At 46.6% G+C, this 20,494-nt stretch overlaps 1 protein-coding gene across 1 annotated transcript in view; it reads left to right on the top strand.

Moving 5' to 3' along the window:
• The first annotated feature begins 2,181 nt into the window (after nucleotides 1-2,181).
• CIB1 (calcium and integrin binding 1) overlaps nucleotides 2,182-20,494 on the top strand; it is a 34,487-nt gene continuing 16,174 nt past the window's right edge. Inside the window, exons 1-3 of the mRNA XM_056572016.1 lie at nucleotides 2,182-2,462; nucleotides 12,744-12,778; nucleotides 20,146-20,248. Coding sequence (XP_056427991.1) covers nucleotides 2,412-2,462; nucleotides 12,744-12,778; nucleotides 20,146-20,248 — 189 coding nt within the window. The 5' untranslated portion in view covers nucleotides 2,182-2,411. The remainder of the gene's footprint in view (nucleotides 2,463-12,743; nucleotides 12,779-20,145; nucleotides 20,249-20,494) is intronic.

The raw sequence follows: 20,494 nt of genomic DNA, 5'->3' as shown, positions 1-20,494 counted from the left end.
CGTGTGGGGCGGGGGAAACTGTGCCGCACCTAACGTGGGGGGGGGGGGGGAAACTGTGCCGCACCTAACGTGGGGGGGGGGGGGGAACTGTGCCGCACCTAACGTGGGGGGGAACTGTGCTGCACCTAACGTGGGGGGGGGGGAACTGTGCCGCACCTAACGTGGGGGGGGGAACTGTGCCGCACCTAACGTGGGGGGGGGGGAACTGTGCCACACCTAACGTGGGGGGGGGGGGGGGGGAACTGTGCCGCACCTAACGTGGGGGGGGGGGGGGGAACTGTGCCGCACCTAACGTGGGGGGGGGGGGAACTGTGCCGCACCTAACGTGGGGGGGGGGGGGAACTGTGCCGCACCTAACGTGGGGGGGGGGGGAACTGTGCCGCACCTAACGTGGGGGGGGAACTGTGCCGCACCTAATGTGGGGGCCTCGTATCGACGTTCGCTCAAATCGCGCTCCCAGCATTCGAGGGCCAGAGTTACTACGTCCTGACGCCGGCCCTAGAGCGTGACGTTCGTGATCATCAAGGGGGGGGGGCCTCCATGTCCATTTAGCTTGGGGCCCCCAAATTCCTTCAAACGGCCCTGTACCACATGCTCCTCCATAAGAGGCCATAATGTGGACGGCAGAACGGGGGCAGCGGTAATGATGCGAACCGGAGGACGGAGCAGCGAAGCAGAGCACTCCAGTAGGTATCAGATTTGGTATCGGGGACATTAGACGAGTCCCCAATACCATGCACATACCTGGTATCAGGACATCCCTAATTAATGCCATCTGCTGATAGCTGATTGGGGCCCCCAGTGATCACCTGGACAGGACCCGGCACTTAGTGAGGAGCACGTGCTGCAGCTGGCACGTGCTCCATTCATTCCTATGGGACCCGAGTACAGCTCTCAAGCATCATCAGTGCTCCCATAGGAACGAATGAGCGCCGGGGTTCCGGTAATCACGGGCGGCCCCATTGGTCAGACCCCCGCGATCCTGTGGATAGGGGATAAGTTATTTTTCACCAGAGTACTCCTTTAATTTACACTCACTGACCACTTTATTAGGTACACCTGTTCAATTGCTTGTTAACGCAATTTAGGCACGTAGTGGTGGTCAAGACAACTTGCCAAAGTTTAAACAGAGTCAGAATGAGGGGGGAAAATAAATAAAAATAAGAGAGAGATTTTGAACAACATGGCATGGTTGTTGGTGCCAAATGGGCTGGTCAGGGTATTTCAGAAACTGCTGATCTAGAATTTTACACACAACCATCTCTAGGGTTCGGAGAGAACGGTCTGAAGAACAGAAAATATCCAGCGAACCGCAATTGTGTGGATGAAAATGCCTTGAGGTCAGAGGAGAATGGGCTGACTGGTTTGAAATTACTGTAACTCACTCCTCACAACCAAGGTAAACGCACAACATGTGAACCTGTAAGCAGATGGGCTACAGCAGCAGAAGACCACACCGGAGCCACTCCTGTCAGCTAAGAACAGGAAACTAAGGATACAATTCCAACCAGGTACTGGCAAGGTGTACCTAATAAAGTGGCCAATGACCGTATATTTATTAGGACAGTGTTTCTCAACCAGTGTTCCTCCAGCAGATGCAAAACTACAACTCCCAGCATGCCCGGACAGCCGAAGGCTGTCCGGTCATGCTGGGAGTTGTAGTTTTGCAACAGCTGGAGGCACACTGGTTGAGAAACACCGTATTAGGATGTTTCCCCGTGCAGCACTCTATTATATAGCGCCCCCTATCTCAGCTGCGACATGTGCCCCATTGCCTGACACTGTGCCCGGCTTAGTCCTGGTTTTACCATGCCCCTCTATACTCCGCACAGGTAGAAGTCTCCGTCAATACCTGTGACCCCGCACATCTCCAGCTCATTCACACACACTACCTGCCGGTATCTGGCACTATCACTTCCTGGTCCGACCATACCAACAAGTGACAACTACAGGGGTGTTCCACTACTAGAACAATCACCAGTCTCGAACGGCGAGTCTGCAAACAGCCCTTAACGTAACGTGGATCGTCTTCTAAATAAACTACAGCTATAACATATAATACATTCCATTGAAAGTATAACTAATATGATTGATACCACCCCTCCTTGTAGGTGAAATGGACACGACCACCACGTCGCTAGGTTTTCAGTGGCACGGTGTAGGGATATCTATACAGTGACGTTAATCATGCAGTTAAGGGTTAATTAACCCTCCATGGTAACTCCCCCAATAGGATGGGCCATCCGCTCGTGTAATAGCTAACCACGCCCAGTTACGGGTTGGGCCGTGGGCGGAGTCACATGACATATGCAAATGAGGCGTTTCCTCGGCAGTAATGACGTTATAGCGGAAGTTTTAGTGTTTAGTGGTTTTAGCGAGGAGAAGTTGTTAGTGGGGGAAGAGCGGTCAGTATGGGGGGATCGTCCAGCCAGCTGTCCAAGCAGCTCCTCAACGAGTACCAGGTAAGTGGTCGCTCCGGACACTGAACTCTGTGGCTAGGTGCCAACCTGTGGCTATTCGGCTGTTTGGGCATGCTGGGAGTTGTAGTTGCAACAGTAAGAGAGCAATATGTTGGGAAACACTCAGGGGTCAGGACCTGTTCCTGCAGGACTTGAGCCCTGGAAACACTGCTGTATATACTGATACTAGATACAGGAAGAAGTTTAACCTGTTTTCAGGTTACTGAGAGTAACCCATAAAGTTACACTTAAAGGGGCACTCCACCGATAAATAACTCAGGCTCCTATACCAGAGCTGTAATGGATCTTATGAGAGAACTCTATAATCACTATGGCAGTGTTTCCCAACCAGGGTGCCTCCAGCTGTTGCAAAACTACAACTCCCAGCATGCCCGGACAGCCAAAGGCTATTGGATTTTACTATGCTTAAAGTGTAACTCCAGCGTTGATCACCCGCCCATTCTGCAAATAGAGTCGCAGCTCACGCTGGGCAGTACTGTTATAGAAGCAGTCGTATGACGCCCAGCGAGTTCTGTGCATGAGTCCCGGTCATCCGTGAAGGGATCGGGCACGGAACTTGCTGGGTGTCATATGGTTGCCTCGGTATCTGTACTGCTCAGCATGAGCTCCACACTGAAATGTGCAGATTGGGCGCTGAACTACTGTATCAAAACGTGTGTACAAATTTTAACCTGTATACGGTTTGAAAAAATAATGCCCGGTTGCATCCGTTTTTAAGAAAAAAAAGGTATACTTTTTTTTTTAACTTTTCACTCCATTATGAATAAAGTTTGTTTGACTGAAATTCCAAGAAAAAAACCTTCCGATGTAAAAAACCGTATGGAACCGTACGCGCATACGGTTCCTATTGACTCCCATGTTTAAAAAAAAAAAAAAAAAAAAAAGTATATGGTTTCCATATGGTTTTTCACCCGGATCAAAAACCGTGGTGGGCTACGGTTTGGGGTATGGGAAAAAAAACAGACAAAACCGTAAAAGATGCAAAATGGACACAACTGGATGCATCGTTTGGCATACGGATTTCAATAAAGAGTCAATGCATACGTTTTTCACATTGAAAACATATAGGAAACTGTATTGCAAAAACGTGGTGTGAACCCAGCCTTACATTTAGGGTGGGGTCACTTGGGGCTCATCCGCAGGGTATTTGATGCTGTGGATGAGGCGACAGCAGTCACAGAGGAAATGCACAGTGAGCTCACTGCCGCAGCCAGGAGCTTTCCCTGCAGATCCTCTGTGCCTGCCATCGGCACATCTGCTGCGTCAAATACACCGCTGCCCTTAAAGGGTTACTCTGCTCCCCAGCGTCCGGAACATAGAATTCCTGAAGGCTGTGTGCGGGCTTCCGTGTTCACGCCTGCCCCCTCGTGACGTCACAACCCGTCATGTGACATCACATCCCGCCCCCTCAATGCAAGTCTATGGGAGGGGGTGCTACGGCTTCCCATAGACTCTCATTGAGGGGGCAGGCCGTGATGTCACGAAGGGGCGGGCGTGAACACGGAAGCCCGCACACAGCGTTCAGGAACTCAATGTTCCGGACGCTGGGGAGCGGAGTAACCCTTTAAAGAGTGGGTTCACATCTATACCACAAATGGATACTTAACAAGACCAATTTAGCTGAAAGGAGTTCTTCAGGACTGGAAAACTTATCCCTTATCCTAAGGATAGGGGATAAGTTTCAGTTCGTGGGGAGTCCGACCGCAGGGACTCCCATACGGGGCCCCGGTAGTCCAAGGAAGGAGGTGTCGACCACCGTATGATGTGGTGGCTGACATGCCCCCTCAATACAACTCTATGGGAGAGCTCTGCCGTAGAGCTGTATGTATTGAGGGGGCGTGTCGGCCGCCGCTTTGTGTGGTAGTAAACACGCTATCTGGCCGGAGAGCCAATGGCCCTGTACGGGAGATCACGGGGGCCCCATCTGTCAGACCCCCCACAATCTGATTCTTATCCCTTAGAATAGGGGATAAGTTTTCCAATGTTGGACCACTCCTTTCATGTTGGATACGTTTTTGTGGTATCTGTTTGCATATGTTTTAAATTTATACATTATGTTGTTGATATATGAAAAACTGTGTAAAAACTGTAAAATAAAACAAAAATGTATTCCTTGCCATACCACACAATGGGGAGATTTATCAAAACCAGTCCAGAGGGAAAAGTTGCCCATAGCAACCAATCAGCTCGCATTTTTAACAAGGCCGCTGCTAAATGAAAGTGATCTGATTGGTTGCTATGGGCAACTGGTCGACTTTTCCTTTGCACAAGTTTTGATAAATCCGCCTCCAATCTTCACTGAAAACGCAGGGCTGCCGCCAGCTAGCTCTGTTTCTAATCATCTGAGATTACGCTGCATATTTCCCGCTGCGGCAGATAATTTTGCACAGCGTGAAATAGGCTGCGTAAGCGGTACGTGGGACCGTAGCCTTAGAAGTGACATAATGGTGATCAAATGTCCCCCCACACAACAGTGCTTGAGTGTCTTAATGATACATTCCCAAAAATTAAATTTGGCTTTGTTAGTTCCCCCATAATATGACATAATCTGACATGTTGCCTGATCACATGTCACGATAGGTATGTCCATAGATCCAAGTGAAAGGATCTCTGTTATAGACCCGACCCTTCTGGTAACAGCTTGTTACTCCTGGGCAGAGGGGATCAGCTGTCTGATAGGGTCACTGCCTGTAGGGAGCGACCCCATTAATCATGCTCGGGTTGTGTTCCTACACAAGCATAATAAAGGTGCATTTTTAGTTTTTTGTATTATGGCTGCAAGTCTCAGCCTGGCCATAGGTCTTATGTCCTGAATTGACAGCTGTTGAAAAAATGTGCCTGTATTATATTATACTCATATGACGCCGGTCTTTGGTACAGTCAAATGGGCAACCCCTGCATCTGTGTGCAGCTCTGTGCCATGGCCTTTTCTGAGAAATGTCAACATGGGGCAGCATTAAAGGGGTACTCTTGTGGAAAACATTTTTTTTTAAATCAACTGGTGCCAGAAAGTTACACTGATTTGTAAATTACTTCTATTAAAAAATCTTAATCCTTCCAGTACTTTTTAGGGGATATATATATATACTACAGAGGAAATGCTTTACTTGTTACATTTCTCTGATGTCACGACCACAGTGCTCTCTTCTGACCTCTGCTGTACATTTTAGGAACTGCCAAGAGCAGCATATGTTTGCTATGGGGATTTCTCCTGCTCTGGACAGATCCTAAAATGGACAGCCGAGGTCAGCAGAGAGCACTGTGGTCATGACATTAGAGAAATCTAAACTTTCTGGCACCAGTTGATAAAAAAAAAAAAAAAAGTTTTTCACGGGAGTACCCCTTTAACCTCTTAAGGACCCAGGACGTACGGGGACGTCCCCGCACCCACGGCTTTAAGGACCCAGGACATCCCGGTATGTCCTGGCGTTTTCTGGTCCCTGCCGCGCTCCGGGCAGAGATCGGAAGCGGATGCCTTCTGAAATGCTTCAGCAGGCATCCAGGGCAACCGCCGAGGGGGGCCATGTCTGCCCCCCATGTCGGCGATCGTCGCAAATCGCGGCTACCTGACCACCCGGAAATGTTCAGCCAGGACCATGCTGAAGTATTATCCCCTGCGGTTCCATGGTTAGCTAACCGACCAATCGCAGGGGGGGGGGGCGGTTACTTCCTCCCGCCCTGCCCGGCCCCTGGAAGTCTGGAGAGAACGGGAGGAAGACCGGAGGACGCGGCGGGGGACGCAGGAGTGCTGGGGCCCGGCCCCGGTACTTACCTCGTCCCTGAAGACCCGGATCCCGGCGGCGGAGACGGCGGCGACAGGTGAGTGGATCTTCGGCGGCGTCGCGGGACCTTTGCAGCAGTCCAGACCGCCGTGAAGCGATCTGGACTGCTCCATCTGGTCCTCTTACACTACAACTCCCAGCATGCCCAGACAGCATGCCCAGACAGTTTGCAGACCACTAATACAGTGGTTCCCAATCTGTGCCCTTCCAGATGTTGCAAAACTATACATCCTCAGCATGCACGGTCTATCAGTGCATGCTGGTAGTTATAGTTTTGCAACAGCTGGAGGCACACGGGTTGGGAAACACTGAGTTAGGAAACAGACAATGTTTCCCAACCAGTGTGCCTCCAGTTGTTGCAAAACCACAACTCCCAAACATTCTCAGGCATGCTGGAAGTAGTAGTTCGGCAACATCTTTAGAGCCAGATGTGGCCAAACTACCACTCCCAGCATGCTTGGAGTTGTAGTTCTGTAACATCTGGCCCTTCAGATGTTGCAGAACTACAACTCCCAGCATGCCTGGACAGTTTTGGCATACTGGGAGTTTTAGTTTTACAACATCTGGAAGGGCACAGATTGCAGACCACTAATACAGTGGTTCCCAAACTGTAGTCCTCCAGATGTTGCAAAACTACAACTCCAAGCATGCTGGGAGTTGTAGTTTGGTAACATCTGGCTCTAAAGATGTTGCCAAACTACTACTTCCAGCATACCTGAGAATGTTTAGGAGTTGTGGTTTTGCAACAACTGGAGGCACACTGGTTGGGAAACATTGTCTGTTTCCCAACTCAGTGTTTCCCAACCCGTGTGCCTCCAGCTGTTGCAAAACTATAACTACCAGCATGCACTGATAGACCGTGCATGCTGGGAGTTGTAGTTTTGCAACAGCTGGAGGTCCCCCCTCTGTGAATGTACAGGGTACATTCACATGGGCAGGGGGTTTACAGTGAGTATCAGGCTGCAAGTTTGCGATGCAGCAAATTTTGCGCGGCAGCTCAAACTCGCAGCGGGAAACTCGCTCTAACCCCCCGCCCGTGTGACTGTACCCTAAAAACACTACACTAACACAAAATAAAGTAAAAACACTACATATACACATACCCCTACACAGCCCCCCTCCCCAATCAAAATGAAAAACGTCTGGTACGCCACTGTTTCCAAAATGGAGCCTCCAGCTGTTGCAAAACAACAACTCCCAGTATTGCCGGACAGCCGTTGACTGTCCAAAAATGCTGGGAGTTATGAAACAGCTGGAGGCACCCTGTTTGGGAATCACTGGCGTAGAATACCCCTATGTCCACCCCTTTGCAAATCCCTAATTCAGGCCTGAAATGCACATGGCGCTCTCACTTTGGAGCCCTGTCGTATTTCAAGGCAACAGTATAGGGCCACATATGGGGTATCGCCGTTCTCGGGAGAAATTGCCTAACAAAATTTGGGGGGCTTTTAATTTTTTACACTAACATGCTGGTGTTGCCCTATTCTTTTCACTTTGACAAGAGGTAAAAGGGAAAAAAGCCCCACAAAATTTGTAATGCAATTTCTCCCGACTACGGAGATACCCCATATGTGTGTGCAAAGTGCTCTGGGGGCGCACAACAAGGCCCAGAAGGGAGGGTGCACCATGTACATTTGAGGTGATTTGCACAGGGGTAGCTGATTGTTACAGCGGTTTTGACAAACGCAAAAAAAAATAACCCCACATGTGACCCCATTTCGGAAACTACACCCCTCATGGAATGTAATGAGGGGTGCAGTGAGAATTTACCCCCCCACTGGTGTCTGACAGATCTTTGGAACAGTGGGCTGTGCAAATTAAAAATTTTGTACAGCCCACTGTTCCAAAGATCTGACAGACACCAGTGGGGGGTAAATGCTCACTGTACCCCTTGTTATGTTCCAAAATGGTATGCCATGTGGGGGTTATTTTGCTGCCCTGGCACCATAGGGGCTTCCTGAATGCGACATGCCCCCCGAACAAAATTTGCTCTCAAAAAGCCAAATATGACTCCTTCTCTTCTGAGCATTGTAGTTCGCCCGTAGTGCACTTCAGGTCCACTTATGGGGTACCTCCATACTCAGAAGAGATGGGATTACAAATTTTGGGGTCTATTTTCTGCTATTAACCCTTGCAAAAATGTGAAATTTGGGGGAAACACACATTTTAGTGAAAATTTATTTTTTTACATATGCAAAAGTCGTGAAACACCTGTGGGGTATTAAGGCTCACTTTATTCCTTGTTATGTTCCTCAAGGGGTCTAGTTTCCAAAATGGTATGCCATGTGCTTTTTTATTTTTTGCTGTTCTGGCAGCATAGGGGCTTCCTAAATGCAACAGCTGTCGCGCCCCCTTCCCATAGACTTTCGTTGAGGGGGCGGGCATGCCGTCACGAGGGGGCGGCCTCGAACACGGAAGCCCGCACACAGCGTTCGGAGTAATGAACTTCCAGATGCTGCGAGCGGAGCTCCGAAAGGCAGGGCAGCAGACAACCCCTTTAAAAAAAAAACAATTTTCCCACCGGAGTACCCCTTTAACCTGTTGGGGACGAAGGGCGTATGCATACGCCCGTGGGAATTTCGGCCCCCGCTGCGCGCCGGGCGGGGACCGGGCCGGGGTGACTGCTGACATCTATCAGCAGGCACCCCGTGCAAATGCCCAGGGGGGTCATTAGATCCCCCCCATGTCGGCGATCGGCGCAAATCGCAAGTGAATTCACACTTGCGATTTGCGCCGATTCCGGGTCATTACGGGTCTATGGTGACCCGGTGACCCGGAATAGAAGGGGGATCGCGGGTGTCTAAGACACCCACGATCCCCCTAAAGCGATAGGAGTGAGGTGGCAGAGTAGCCACCCCTCCTATCTCTGCTATTGGTGGTCTAGACGCGACCACCAATAGCAGATTAGGGGCGGAGGGGTTTACTTTCGTTTTCCCCATCCTGCCCTCCCACAATAGGCGGGGCAGAACGGGGAAAACGAAGAGGAGCGGCGCCGGAGTCCACTTACCCGTCCGGAGGCAGCGGAACGACGGGGATCGGCGGCGTGCGGCAGAAGAGGACGGCTCCCGGATGCGACGTAGTTGCATAGCAACATCTAGAGGGCTACAGTCTGAGACCACTATAGTGATCTCTAGACTGTAGCCCTCCAGATGTTGCAAAACTACAACTCCCAGCATGCCCAGACAGCTGTTTGCTGTGTGGGCATGCTGGAATTTGTAGTTTTGCAACAGCTGGAGGTCTGCAGTTTAGAGACCACTGCACAGTGATCTCTATACTGCCCTCTAAATCTTGCAAAACTACAACTCCTAGCATGCCCACACAGCTGTTTGCTGTCTGGGCATGCTGGTAGTTGTAGTTTTGCAACATCTGGAGGTTCACAGTTTGGAGATCACTGTTCAGTGGTCTCTAAATTGTAGCACTCCAGATGTTGCAAAACTACAAATTCCAGCATGCCCACACAGAAAACAGCTGTCTCGGCATGCTAGGAGTTGTAGTTGCATACCTCCAGCTGTTGCATAACTACATCTCCCAGCATGCCCTTCTGTGATCAGACATGCTGGGAATTGTAGTTTTGCAACAGCTGGAGGCACACTGGTTGGAAAATACTGAGTTAGGTAACAGAACCCAACTCAGTATTTTCCAACCAGTGTGCCTCCAGCTGTTTCAAAACTACAACTCCCAGCATGCACGGTCTGTCAGTACATGCTGGGAGTTGTAGTTTTGCAACAGCAGGAGGCTCACTGGTTGGAAAATACTGAGTTAGGTAACAGAACCTAACTGAAGGTTTTCCAACCAGTGTGCCTCCAGCTGTTGCAAAACTACAACTCCCAGCATGTACTGACAGACCGTACATGCTGGGAGTTGTAGTTTTGAAACAGCTGGAGGTTTGCCCCCCCCCCCCCCCCCCCATGTGAACGTACAGGGTACATTTACACGGGCGGGTTTACAACAAGTTTCCTGCTTCAAGTATGAGCTGCGGCAAATTTTTCGCCGCAGCGCAAATTCCTAGCGGGAAACTCACCGTAACCCGCCAGTGTGAATGTACCCTAAAAACACTACACTACACTAACGCCTAATAAAGAGTAAAACACTACATAAACACCCCCTTACACTGTCCCCCCCCCCCCAATAAAAATGAAAAACGTATTGTACAGCAGTGTTTCCAAAACGGAGCCTCCAGCTGTTGCAAAACTACAACTCCCAGCATTTCCGGACAGCCACTGATTGTCCAGGCATGCTGGGAGTTTAGCAACAGCTGGAGGCACCCTGTTAGGGGTATTCTACGCCAGTGATTCCCAATGTCCACCCCTATGCAATCCCTAATTTAGTCCTCAAATGCGCATGGCGCTCTCTCACTTCGGAGCCCTGTCGTATTTCAAGGAAACAGTTTAGTGCCACATATGGGGTATCTCCGTACTCGGGAGAAATTACACTACAAATTTTGGGAGGCTTTTTCTCCTTTTACCCCTTATGAAAAGGAAAAGTTGGGGTCTACACCAGCCTGTTGTGTAATTTTTACACTAACATGCTGGTGTTGCCCTTTACTTTTTATTTTCACAAGAGGTAAAAGGAAAAAATGACCCCCAAAATTTGTAACGCAATTTCTCCTGAGTACGGAAATACCCCATATGTGGGCGTAAAATGCTCTTCGGGCGCATAACAAGGCTCAGGAGTGAGAGCGCCATGTACATTTGAGGCCTAAATTGGTGATTTGCACCGGGTGGCTGATTTTACAGCAGTTCTGACATAAGTGCAAAAAAATAAATACCCACATGTGACCCCATTTTGGAAACTACACCCCTCACGGAATGTAATAAGGGGTACAGTGAGCATTTACGCCCCACAGGGGTCTGACAGATTTTTGGGACAGTGGTACGTGAAAATGAAAAATTAAATTTTTTTGTTTGCACAGCCCACTGTTCCAAAGATCTGTCAAACACCTGTGGGGTGTAAATGCTCACTGTACCCCTTATTACATTCCGTGAGGGGTGTAGTTTCCAAAATGGGGTCACATGTGGGGGGGTCCACTGTTCTGGCACCACGGGGGGCTTTGTAAATGCACATGGCCCCCGACTTCCATTCCAAACAAATTATCTCTCTAAAAGGTCAATGGCGCTCCTTCTCTTCTGAGCATTGTAGTTCGCTCGCAGTGCACTTGATGTCCAAACATGGGGTATTTCCATACTCAGAAGAAATGGGGTTACAAATTTTGGGGGGCATTTTCTCCTATTACCCTTTGTAAAAAAGTAAAATTTGGGGAAAAACCAGCATTTTAGTGGAATTTTTTTTTTTTTTCATTTACACATCCGACTTTAACAAAAAGTTGTCAAACACCTGTGGGGTGTTAAGGCTTACCGTACCCCTTGTTACGTTCCTTGAGGGGTGTCGTTTCCATAATAGTGTGCGATGTGGGGTTTTTTGCTGTCCTGGCACCATAGGGGCTTCCTAAATGGGACATGCCCCCCAAAAACCATTTCAGAAAAACTCGCTCTCCTAAATCCCATTGTTGCTCCTTCCCTTCTGAGCCCTCTAGTGCACACGCCGAACACTTGACATACACATATGAGGTATTTTCTTACTCAAGAGAAATTGGGTTACAAATTTTGAGAGGATTTTTTTCCTTTTACCCCTTGTAAAAATTCAAAAACTGGGTCTACAAGAACATGCGAGTGTAAAAAATGAAGATTTTGAATTTTCTCCTTCACTTTGCTGCTATTCCTGTGAAACACCTAAAGGGTTAACACACTTACTGAATGTCATTTTGAATACTTTGAGGGGTGCAGTTTTTATAATGGGGTCATTTATGGGGTATTTCTAACCAGAAGACCCTTCAAATCCACTTCAAACCTGAACTGGTCCCTGAAAAATTCCGATTTTGAAAATTTTGCGAAAAATTGGAAAATTGTTGCTGAACTTTGAAGCCCTCTGGTGTCTTCCAAAAGTAAAAACTCATCAATTTTATGATGCAAACATAAAGTAGACATATTGTATATGTGAATCAATATATAATTTATTTGGAATATCCATATTCCTTTTAAGCAGAGAGCTTCAAAGTTAGAAAAATGCTACATTTTCAGATTTTTCATGAAATTTTCACATTTTTCACCAAGAAAGGATGCAAGTATCGCCGAAAATTTACCACTAACATAGAGTAGAATATGTCACGAAAAAACAATCTCGGAATCAAATTTATAAGTAAAAGCATTCCAGAGTTATTAATGCTTAAAGTGACAGTGGTCAGATTTGCAAAAAATGCTCCCGTCCTTAGGGTCATAATGGGCTCCGTCCCCAAGGGGTTAAAGGAGCCCATTAACTTCCTGAGCACTTCAGACCCCACTGATCAGCTAGTGATCCCCTATTCTGTGTAAAAGGAGATAACTTTTAATGTTGGGATAACCCCTTTAGCTCATAGTCTTGTTGTTTTTTTTACTTCATCTTATCACTGGTGTAATATTTATCCTCTTTTCTCCTTTTCTTGTAGGAGCTGACGTACCTGACAAAACAGGAGATCCTGCTGTATGTAATATACCACGTCTTTGATGCGTCTTATTGTCATGTGGTGAAGACTGTTCGTAAAATGGCAGATAAAAGCTTCGAGAAACCTCCCCAGAAACAATGAATTAGATATAATCTGACAATCTAAGGAGTTTTCCTATCACAGGCAATGATGGCTTCTCATGGCTCTGACCTGTGGGGTTTTGGCAATAAGATCCTTAAAATGAAGGGGCTGCAGCACTAAACCAGCTGCTGTAGAGGGAACTTGAATAAAGCTGTGAATGCCACCATGCTGGAAAAACAGGGATGGCACCATAGCGCTAAACCAATGCTGCTGCCCTTCCATTCTCTGGATTATGGGTCTGCTCTGCACTGAGAAGATGTCATGGTTTATCACAGATATATATCATCATCATCATGATCATTAGAGATGAGCGAACTTACAGTAAACTCGATTCGTCACGAACTTCTCGGCTCGACAGTTGATGACTTTTCCTGCATAGATTAGTTCAGCTTTCAGGTGCTCCCGTGGGCTGGAAAAGGTGGATACAGTCCTAGGAGACTCTTTCCTAGGAATGTATCCACCTTTTCCAGCCCACCAGAGCACCTGAAGGCTGAACTAATTTACGCAGGATAAGTAATCAACTGCCGAGCCGAGAAGTTCGTGACGAATCGAATTTACTGTAAGTTCGCTCAACTCTAATCATCATCTGTAAAAACAAACTAAAAAAAAAGTACAAATGTACAAGATCTGCTTCATATTTGTGCAAGATCTGCTTCATATTTGATGCTGCAGATTTCTATGTAAACGAAATAATTAAATAAAGCATTAGATCTGTAGCTTCAAATATGCAACAGATACTGCGCGTGTGAATACACCCCTAGGGTACTTTCACACGTACGTTATCCACTGTGGAATATCTGCAAGCAGATTATGTTGCTACCCATTTTAGTCAATTGGTATCAACAAAACAGAATTTCCGCATCTGAATATCCATTTACAGAATTCCGCAGTGGAAAATCCACAAGTGATTATTTCTGTGTGAAGATATCCTAAGGGCTTATTCACGGGTGATCTGAAAAATCTGCAGCAAAACCTGTACATGGGCAGTACCCTTAGGGTCTGTTTACATTGGCAGATTTAATTGCGAGATAGCAGTGTGTTTTCCACTGAGAGTTTGACTCTGCGACAGATGGTCAGCAGCGGAATTTCCACTGCAGAAAATCCGCAGCAGACCCAGCTGCCAAGAATCTGTGGCAGAGAGCCTGCCCTGATTCAAACTTCCAGTAGAGAACACGTTATCTCTGACATGGTATTTTGCTACCATTAAAGGGGTATTCCAGGAAAAACTTTTTCCCAACTGGCTCCAGAAGTTAAACAGATTTGTAAATTACTTCTATAAAAAAAAAAAAAAAAAATCTTAATCCGTCCAATAATTATCAGCTGCTAAAGTTGAGTTGTTCTTTTCTGCCTGGCAACAGTGCTCTCTGCTGACACCTCTGCTTGTCTCGGGAACTGCACAGAGTAGAAGAGATCTGCTATGGGGACTTGCTTCTACTCTGGACAGTTCCCAGGAAATCGGCCCATGTGAATGCACCCAAAAGGACCATTATCAGTAAAACCCAAAATGATAATCTTACCTGGCATCCTGTGGTCCCATCCAGTTGCAGTGTCTGTCTACATTTATTGTGCAACGTGTTTAACTTAAAGGGCCATATAGCTTAGTAAGCCCCATTTGTAGTTAAGTTATTGATGTGAATTTAGGGCGGCACAACACACATTTCTCCGCCATTGTCCCCTATGTTGCTGTGAATATCTAGGACATCATAGCTGTCATGTTGGCATCCTCAGTGCAGGTTTGGCCACAGAACGGTTTTAGTATTGATTGTTGTAAAATCTGATTTACACTCCATATTAAGGCGGTTTTTATGACCTTGTTTTGATGTCTTTTCTTGCGGGGTGTATTATACGGTGTGTACTTTTGTTTTATGACTGTGTCTTATTACTTCTTTAGTTTCCTTGTTGTTCACTTCTATGTCCTGGGATTGTTCCAGACGGTCGCTAAGCAATGCTAAATGTTTATGTAGCCTGCAGAATTATAGTGTGCCCCACACCATGCAGAATATAGCAGCTGGTGAAGCTCCCACAAGGGCTGTCATTCACTCTCCTAGAGTCTTGTTTTGTACTTTATACTTTTACATTTTGGTTGTTTCAGCCAATCGGCTCAATCTAAAAAAAAAAGTTATTTAGTTTATTGTTAGAAGTTTCCCCTAGTAATAGCCTGACTCTATGGTGCCCTGCTGCAGGAAAGCTAGATCAGATGTAACCTGCAGTGTGTTCAGTTCGCCCACAGTGCCCCCGCAGGGTAAATGAAGCATTACACAGCACTCCTTGAAGGTGAATCTGTCCATGTAATGTACGGACAAGCCAGGTCCTCTAGAGGTACATTGAAGCCACCTTCTACAGTAGTCAATAAATGATGGTCCTTATAGGAGAACCCCCTTTATCTCTGAATTCATACATTTGGTATTTAAAAATATGAAAAAAGGGATTTCTGGGCCAGCACATACCTTCCAATTAAAAGTTTTTTTTTTTTCTCTTATTGAAAAGCCATAATTTGAACAACATCAACATGAAAAAAATATACAAGAAACACTGTAGTAACGCATAGAAAATGGATCAATGCGTTTGGGATCTGCAAAGGTCCTTACTTGTAACCTGACTACTACCAAATGAAGCTCCCCTTTATACTACCATTGTATTACCCTAAAAGGAAGGGGCGGAGCATGCATGTTAATTGATGTTTAAAGGGGTTGTGCGCTGCCCTGCCTTTCAGAGCTCCGCTCGCAGCGTCCGGAAGTTCATTGCTCCGAACGCTGTGTGCGGGCTTCCTTGTTCGCGGTCGCCCCCTCGTGATGTCACGCCCGCCCCCTCATTGAAAGTCTATGGAAAGGGGGCGCGACTGCTGTCACACCACCTTCCCATAGACTTTGGTTGAGGGGGCGGGCGTGAAGTCACAAGGGGGCGGCCACGAACACGGAAGCCTGCACACCGCGTTCGGAGCAATGAACTTCCGGACACTGCGAGCGGAGCTCCGAAAGGCAGGGCAGCGCACAACCCCTTTAAATTATATAGGTAAGAAGTCATATACTTCTTGAGAAGGGCACTTCTGGGTTTTGGAAGTTTTTGCACTGTGGCGTCAAGGCTGTGTTCACAATACCAACAGAGGTATAGAGCTTCTGTCAAAACTAGAAACCCAATAAGGTGTCCACTGACAGTCAGCCCTGCCATGATGGTTTTTGCCATCATGATGTTTAGGGTGTTTCATTTTTCCAATGATGTGATTTTCATATGACTTTGCTTACACCCCGATTCTCTGTGATGTTAGATATACCGTATTTTTCGCCCTATAGGACGCACCGGCATATAAGACCCTATTTTAAAGGTGCAAAATCTAGAAAAAAAAGATTCTGCACCCAACAGTGTTCTTCAACCTGCAGACCTCCAGATGTTGCAAAACTACAACTCCCAGCATGCCCGGACAGCCAACGGCTGTCCGGGCATGCTGGGAGTTGTAGTTTTGCAACATCTGGAGGTCCGCAGGTTGAAGACCACTGGATAGGAGGTAGTACTCACGTGTCCCCGCCGCTCCGGACCCATCACTGCTGCCCTGGATGTCGCTCCATCGCTGTCGCCGCGTCCCCGTGGTGTCCCCGATGCTCCTGACGTCTTCTTCCCTGGGATCCACGCTCTCCGTCGCCGTCATCACATCGCTATGCACGTCGCTCCTATTGGATAACGGGGCGGCGTGCACTACGACGTGATGACATCGAAGGAGAGCGCCGGCCATGCAGGGGATCCCGGCACGGAGCAGACACTGAGGAGGCAGGTAAGGTCCCTCCCGGTGTCCTGTAAGCTGTTCGGGACGCCGCGATTTCCCCGCGGCGGTCCCGAACAGCCAGACTGAACAGCCTGGTTAGTGTTATTTTCGCTTCAGACGCGGGGGTCAGCCTTGATCACCGCGTCTGAAGGGTTAATACATGGCATCACCGCGATCGGTGATGTCCTGTATTAGCCGTGGGTCCTGGCCGTTGATGGCCGCAGGTATTCGCCGTATAAGACGCACCAACTCCCCCCCCCCCCCCCCCGTTTTGGGGAAGAAAAAGTGCATCTTATACGGCGAAAAATACAGTATATGCCAAATTTCAAGTAATTAGGGGTTGCACACATTGATCGCTTATCTCAAACTAGTGAAATTCAGTTTCGGGATCCCAGGGGATCTGCATCAAGCAAGATGGGTGGCAAAGGTGATATATGCACTTAAAGTTGTCCTCTTCACTAAACAGTTGAAGGGATGAAACGGGTTGCACATTTTGTCAGCCTCATATATGTTTACTTTTTGGCACGAGGCAATGGGCTCCAAAGAAGGATTTGGATGTGCTACAGCTTCTGAGCACTTGCCCAGATGCAGACGTGTAAAATAAAAAAAGTGCTCTCACAGTTGCTAAGAGATACCTTCGGTATCTGTCAGAAACAAATGTAGGATTGGCTTTTTTGGACGAACGTATTATGACAAAAAAATGTAGATACCAAACCTGCAAAGAAAAAGGAAATGACATTATTAGAGGGTAAAAACCTAGTTTTTGAGGGAAAAGACCTGAGCCATTTCATTGCTAATAAAACAAAGACGGCTCCTGAGACAGGTGTCATCAGAGAACACTTAGACAGAAAAGAACAACTCAACTTCAGCAGCTCATAAGTACTGAAAGGATAGAGATTTTTTAATAGAAGTAATTTACAAATCTAAGGAAAAAAAGGGGGGGTACCAAATGCCTCTAGACTAATACCATAAAATGGTACATGATGATGGAATTACAGAAAAAATAAATAAATTGGACTGTGCTTCACTTTAAATGATGTACAAATTTAATATAAAAAATATTACAAATAAGACATAAAATAAATAATGCAAATCTAATACATAAATGCCTCCTACCACAGGGCCCTTGTGGGGAGGTATGATATTTGAATACAAAGCATATATTAAAAAAAATTTTTTAAATATAGCATGTGAATTACGTTCTACCGCTATCCCAATATATTGCAAACCGACATAGTGTACTTTTGTGCGGTACACTCCGTTCTCATGTGATTTAGAACAGTTCACAAAGTGATATAGTTACCAACTCCTAGGGGTAGTTTTGGCTGGACGTCCGAGAGATGGATATGTGAGGGCTGTGTCCAGCGCTAGCGTGCGCATACGGTGACGGGCCCGGATGCCACAGGCCAAAAAGGTCACCGGTCACGGAGTAATTGCAGGCTCGATGGCAGATGTAGTGGTGGCTGTGTCCAGCGCTGGCATGCGCTTGCGGTGACGGGCCCGGTTGCCGCAGGCCGAAGAGAAGTCACCGGTCACGGAGTGGCTCCGGAGGTGGAGATGTACTCGGAGATAGATGGATCTTGCTCCGGAAACAAGGAAAGGAAAGCCTCGTGGAAGATCTCTCGGCGTCTGGTGGAATGGCGGATGAATTACAGCCAGGTGTAAAATCAGCAGATGATGGAGTTGTGTCGGAGGTAAGTGATGGCGGTTTGTGGATTGCGGTGGTCATGCGGTAAATATTTCTTTCTCTAGACGCGTTTCAGGGTACTTTATATATGACCCTTTCCTCAGTAGAGATATCAGATATCTCTACTGAGGAAAGGGTCATATATAAAGTACCCTGAAACGCGTCTAGAGAAAGAAATATTTACCGCATGACCACCGCAATCCACAAACCGCCATCACTTACCTCCGACACAACTCCATCATCTGCTGATTTTACACCTGGCTGTAATTCATCCGCCATTCCACCAGACGCCGAGAGATCTTCCACGAGGCTTTCCTTTCCTTGTTTCCGGAGCAAGATCCATCTATCTCCGAGTACATCTCCACCTCCGGAGCCACTCCGTGACCGGTGACTTCTCTTTGGCCTGCGGCAACCGGGCCCGTCACCGCAAGCGCATGCCAGCGCTGGACACAGCCTCCACTACATCTGCCATCGAGCCTGCAATTACTCCGTGACCGGTGACCTTTTTGGCCTGTGGCATCCGGGCCCGTCACCGTATGCGCACGCTAGCGCTGGACACAGCCCTCACATATCCATCTCTCGGACGTCCAGCCAAAACTACCCCTAGGAGTTGGTAACTATATCACTTTGTGAACTGTTCTAAATCACATGAGAACGGAGTGTACCGCACAAAAGTACACTATGTCGGTTTGCAATATATTGGGATAGCGGTAGAACGTAATTCACATGCTATATTTAAATTTTTTTTTTTAATATATGCTTTGTATTCAAATATCATACCTCCCCACAAGGGCCCTGTGGTAGCAGGCATTTATGTATTAGATTTGCATTATTTATTTTATGTCTTATTTGTAATATTTTTTATATTAAATTTGTACATCATTTAAAGTGAAGCACAGTCCGATTTATTTATTTTTTCTGTAATTCCATCATCATGTACCATTTTATGGTATTAGTCTAGAGGCATTTGGTACCCCCCCTTTTTTTCCTTATATATTATTTTGTACTAGTGTTTTTTTGGTGTAAATACTTTCCATTTAGCCTCGATTAATTTATATTGTGAGCTGCACATACCCCAATTTTTTTTCGATTTAATTTACAAATCTGTTTAACTTTCTGAAACCAGTTGATATATAAAAAAAAGTTTTTTTCCTGGATAACGCCTTTTAAGGCCAAAATTAGCTGTGTCCCCAAGGGGCTAAGGTGGTCAATGATACTGCAGAAAGAGGAATTGCTCTGATAAAAAAAAAATTAAACTTATCAGTCAGGGACGAACAACAAAAACTATTCTTGTTGAGGGTAGTCGAGCCTCACAGAAAAGTCGTCACCGAGCGAACAAAAGAAGAGATTGCATCGTTCAAAGTTAATATAACACCTGTTTTGCCTATGATACTACCTATTAATCTTCGTGTCTAGTTTTAATATTTTACATTTTTGATTTCTAGTTTTCCCAATAAAAGTAATTAACCTTGAAAAATCATATTTTTTGCTTACTTTTACAAAACTGATCAAAGTGTGCAACCTCTAAATATTGTCCAATCTTCTTGAAATTTGGTTTATATATCTTTTACATCACTGAGACTCGGGGCGTAAGCAAAGTCTGCAAAAATTTGACATTTTTTTTTTTTTTGCCATGCAAAGTGAAACCCCCCTAATGATGGTGTGTATAGATCCTAAGTGACTGGCCATATTTAGTTGTTCTGCAGCAGAAGTATGTATTTCACGTATCTATCCACAGGATGTTTCTCAGTGAATTGTGCTGCTTTATATTATTTATAACCCTTGATAATGACATCCTTTGTTTCTATTTTTCCCTAAAGTGCTTATAAAAGATTCAGTGAAATAATTCAGAAAGAACACAGAAGCAACATTGAATCTGTCAGAGTCCCCAGGGAGAGGTTTCTCACTTTGCCTGAACTAAAGGTAATTTTGTTTTCTGTTGAAGTAAATGCCGTCTGATCGTGAAATCCACACTATCCTGTATAACATCACTCCTCTCTCCGAGTGAACTTGACAACCGTTGTAGCGTCCCGGCTATGGAAACCATACCAGGACATCACGTGAACCCCCAATCAGTCATGTTCTAGGGCAGTGTTTCCCAACCAGGGGAACTCCAGCTGTTGCAAAACTACAACACCCAGCATGCTGTCCGGGCATGCTGGGAGTTGT

The sequence above is a fragment of the Hyla sarda genome, chromosome 4 (genome assembly GCF_029499605.1).
Source record: "Hyla sarda isolate aHylSar1 chromosome 4, aHylSar1.hap1, whole genome shotgun sequence".
Taxonomy (NCBI): domain Eukaryota; kingdom Metazoa; phylum Chordata; class Amphibia; order Anura; family Hylidae; genus Hyla; species Hyla sarda.
This window is presented reverse-complemented; position numbering and strand designations above follow the sequence as displayed.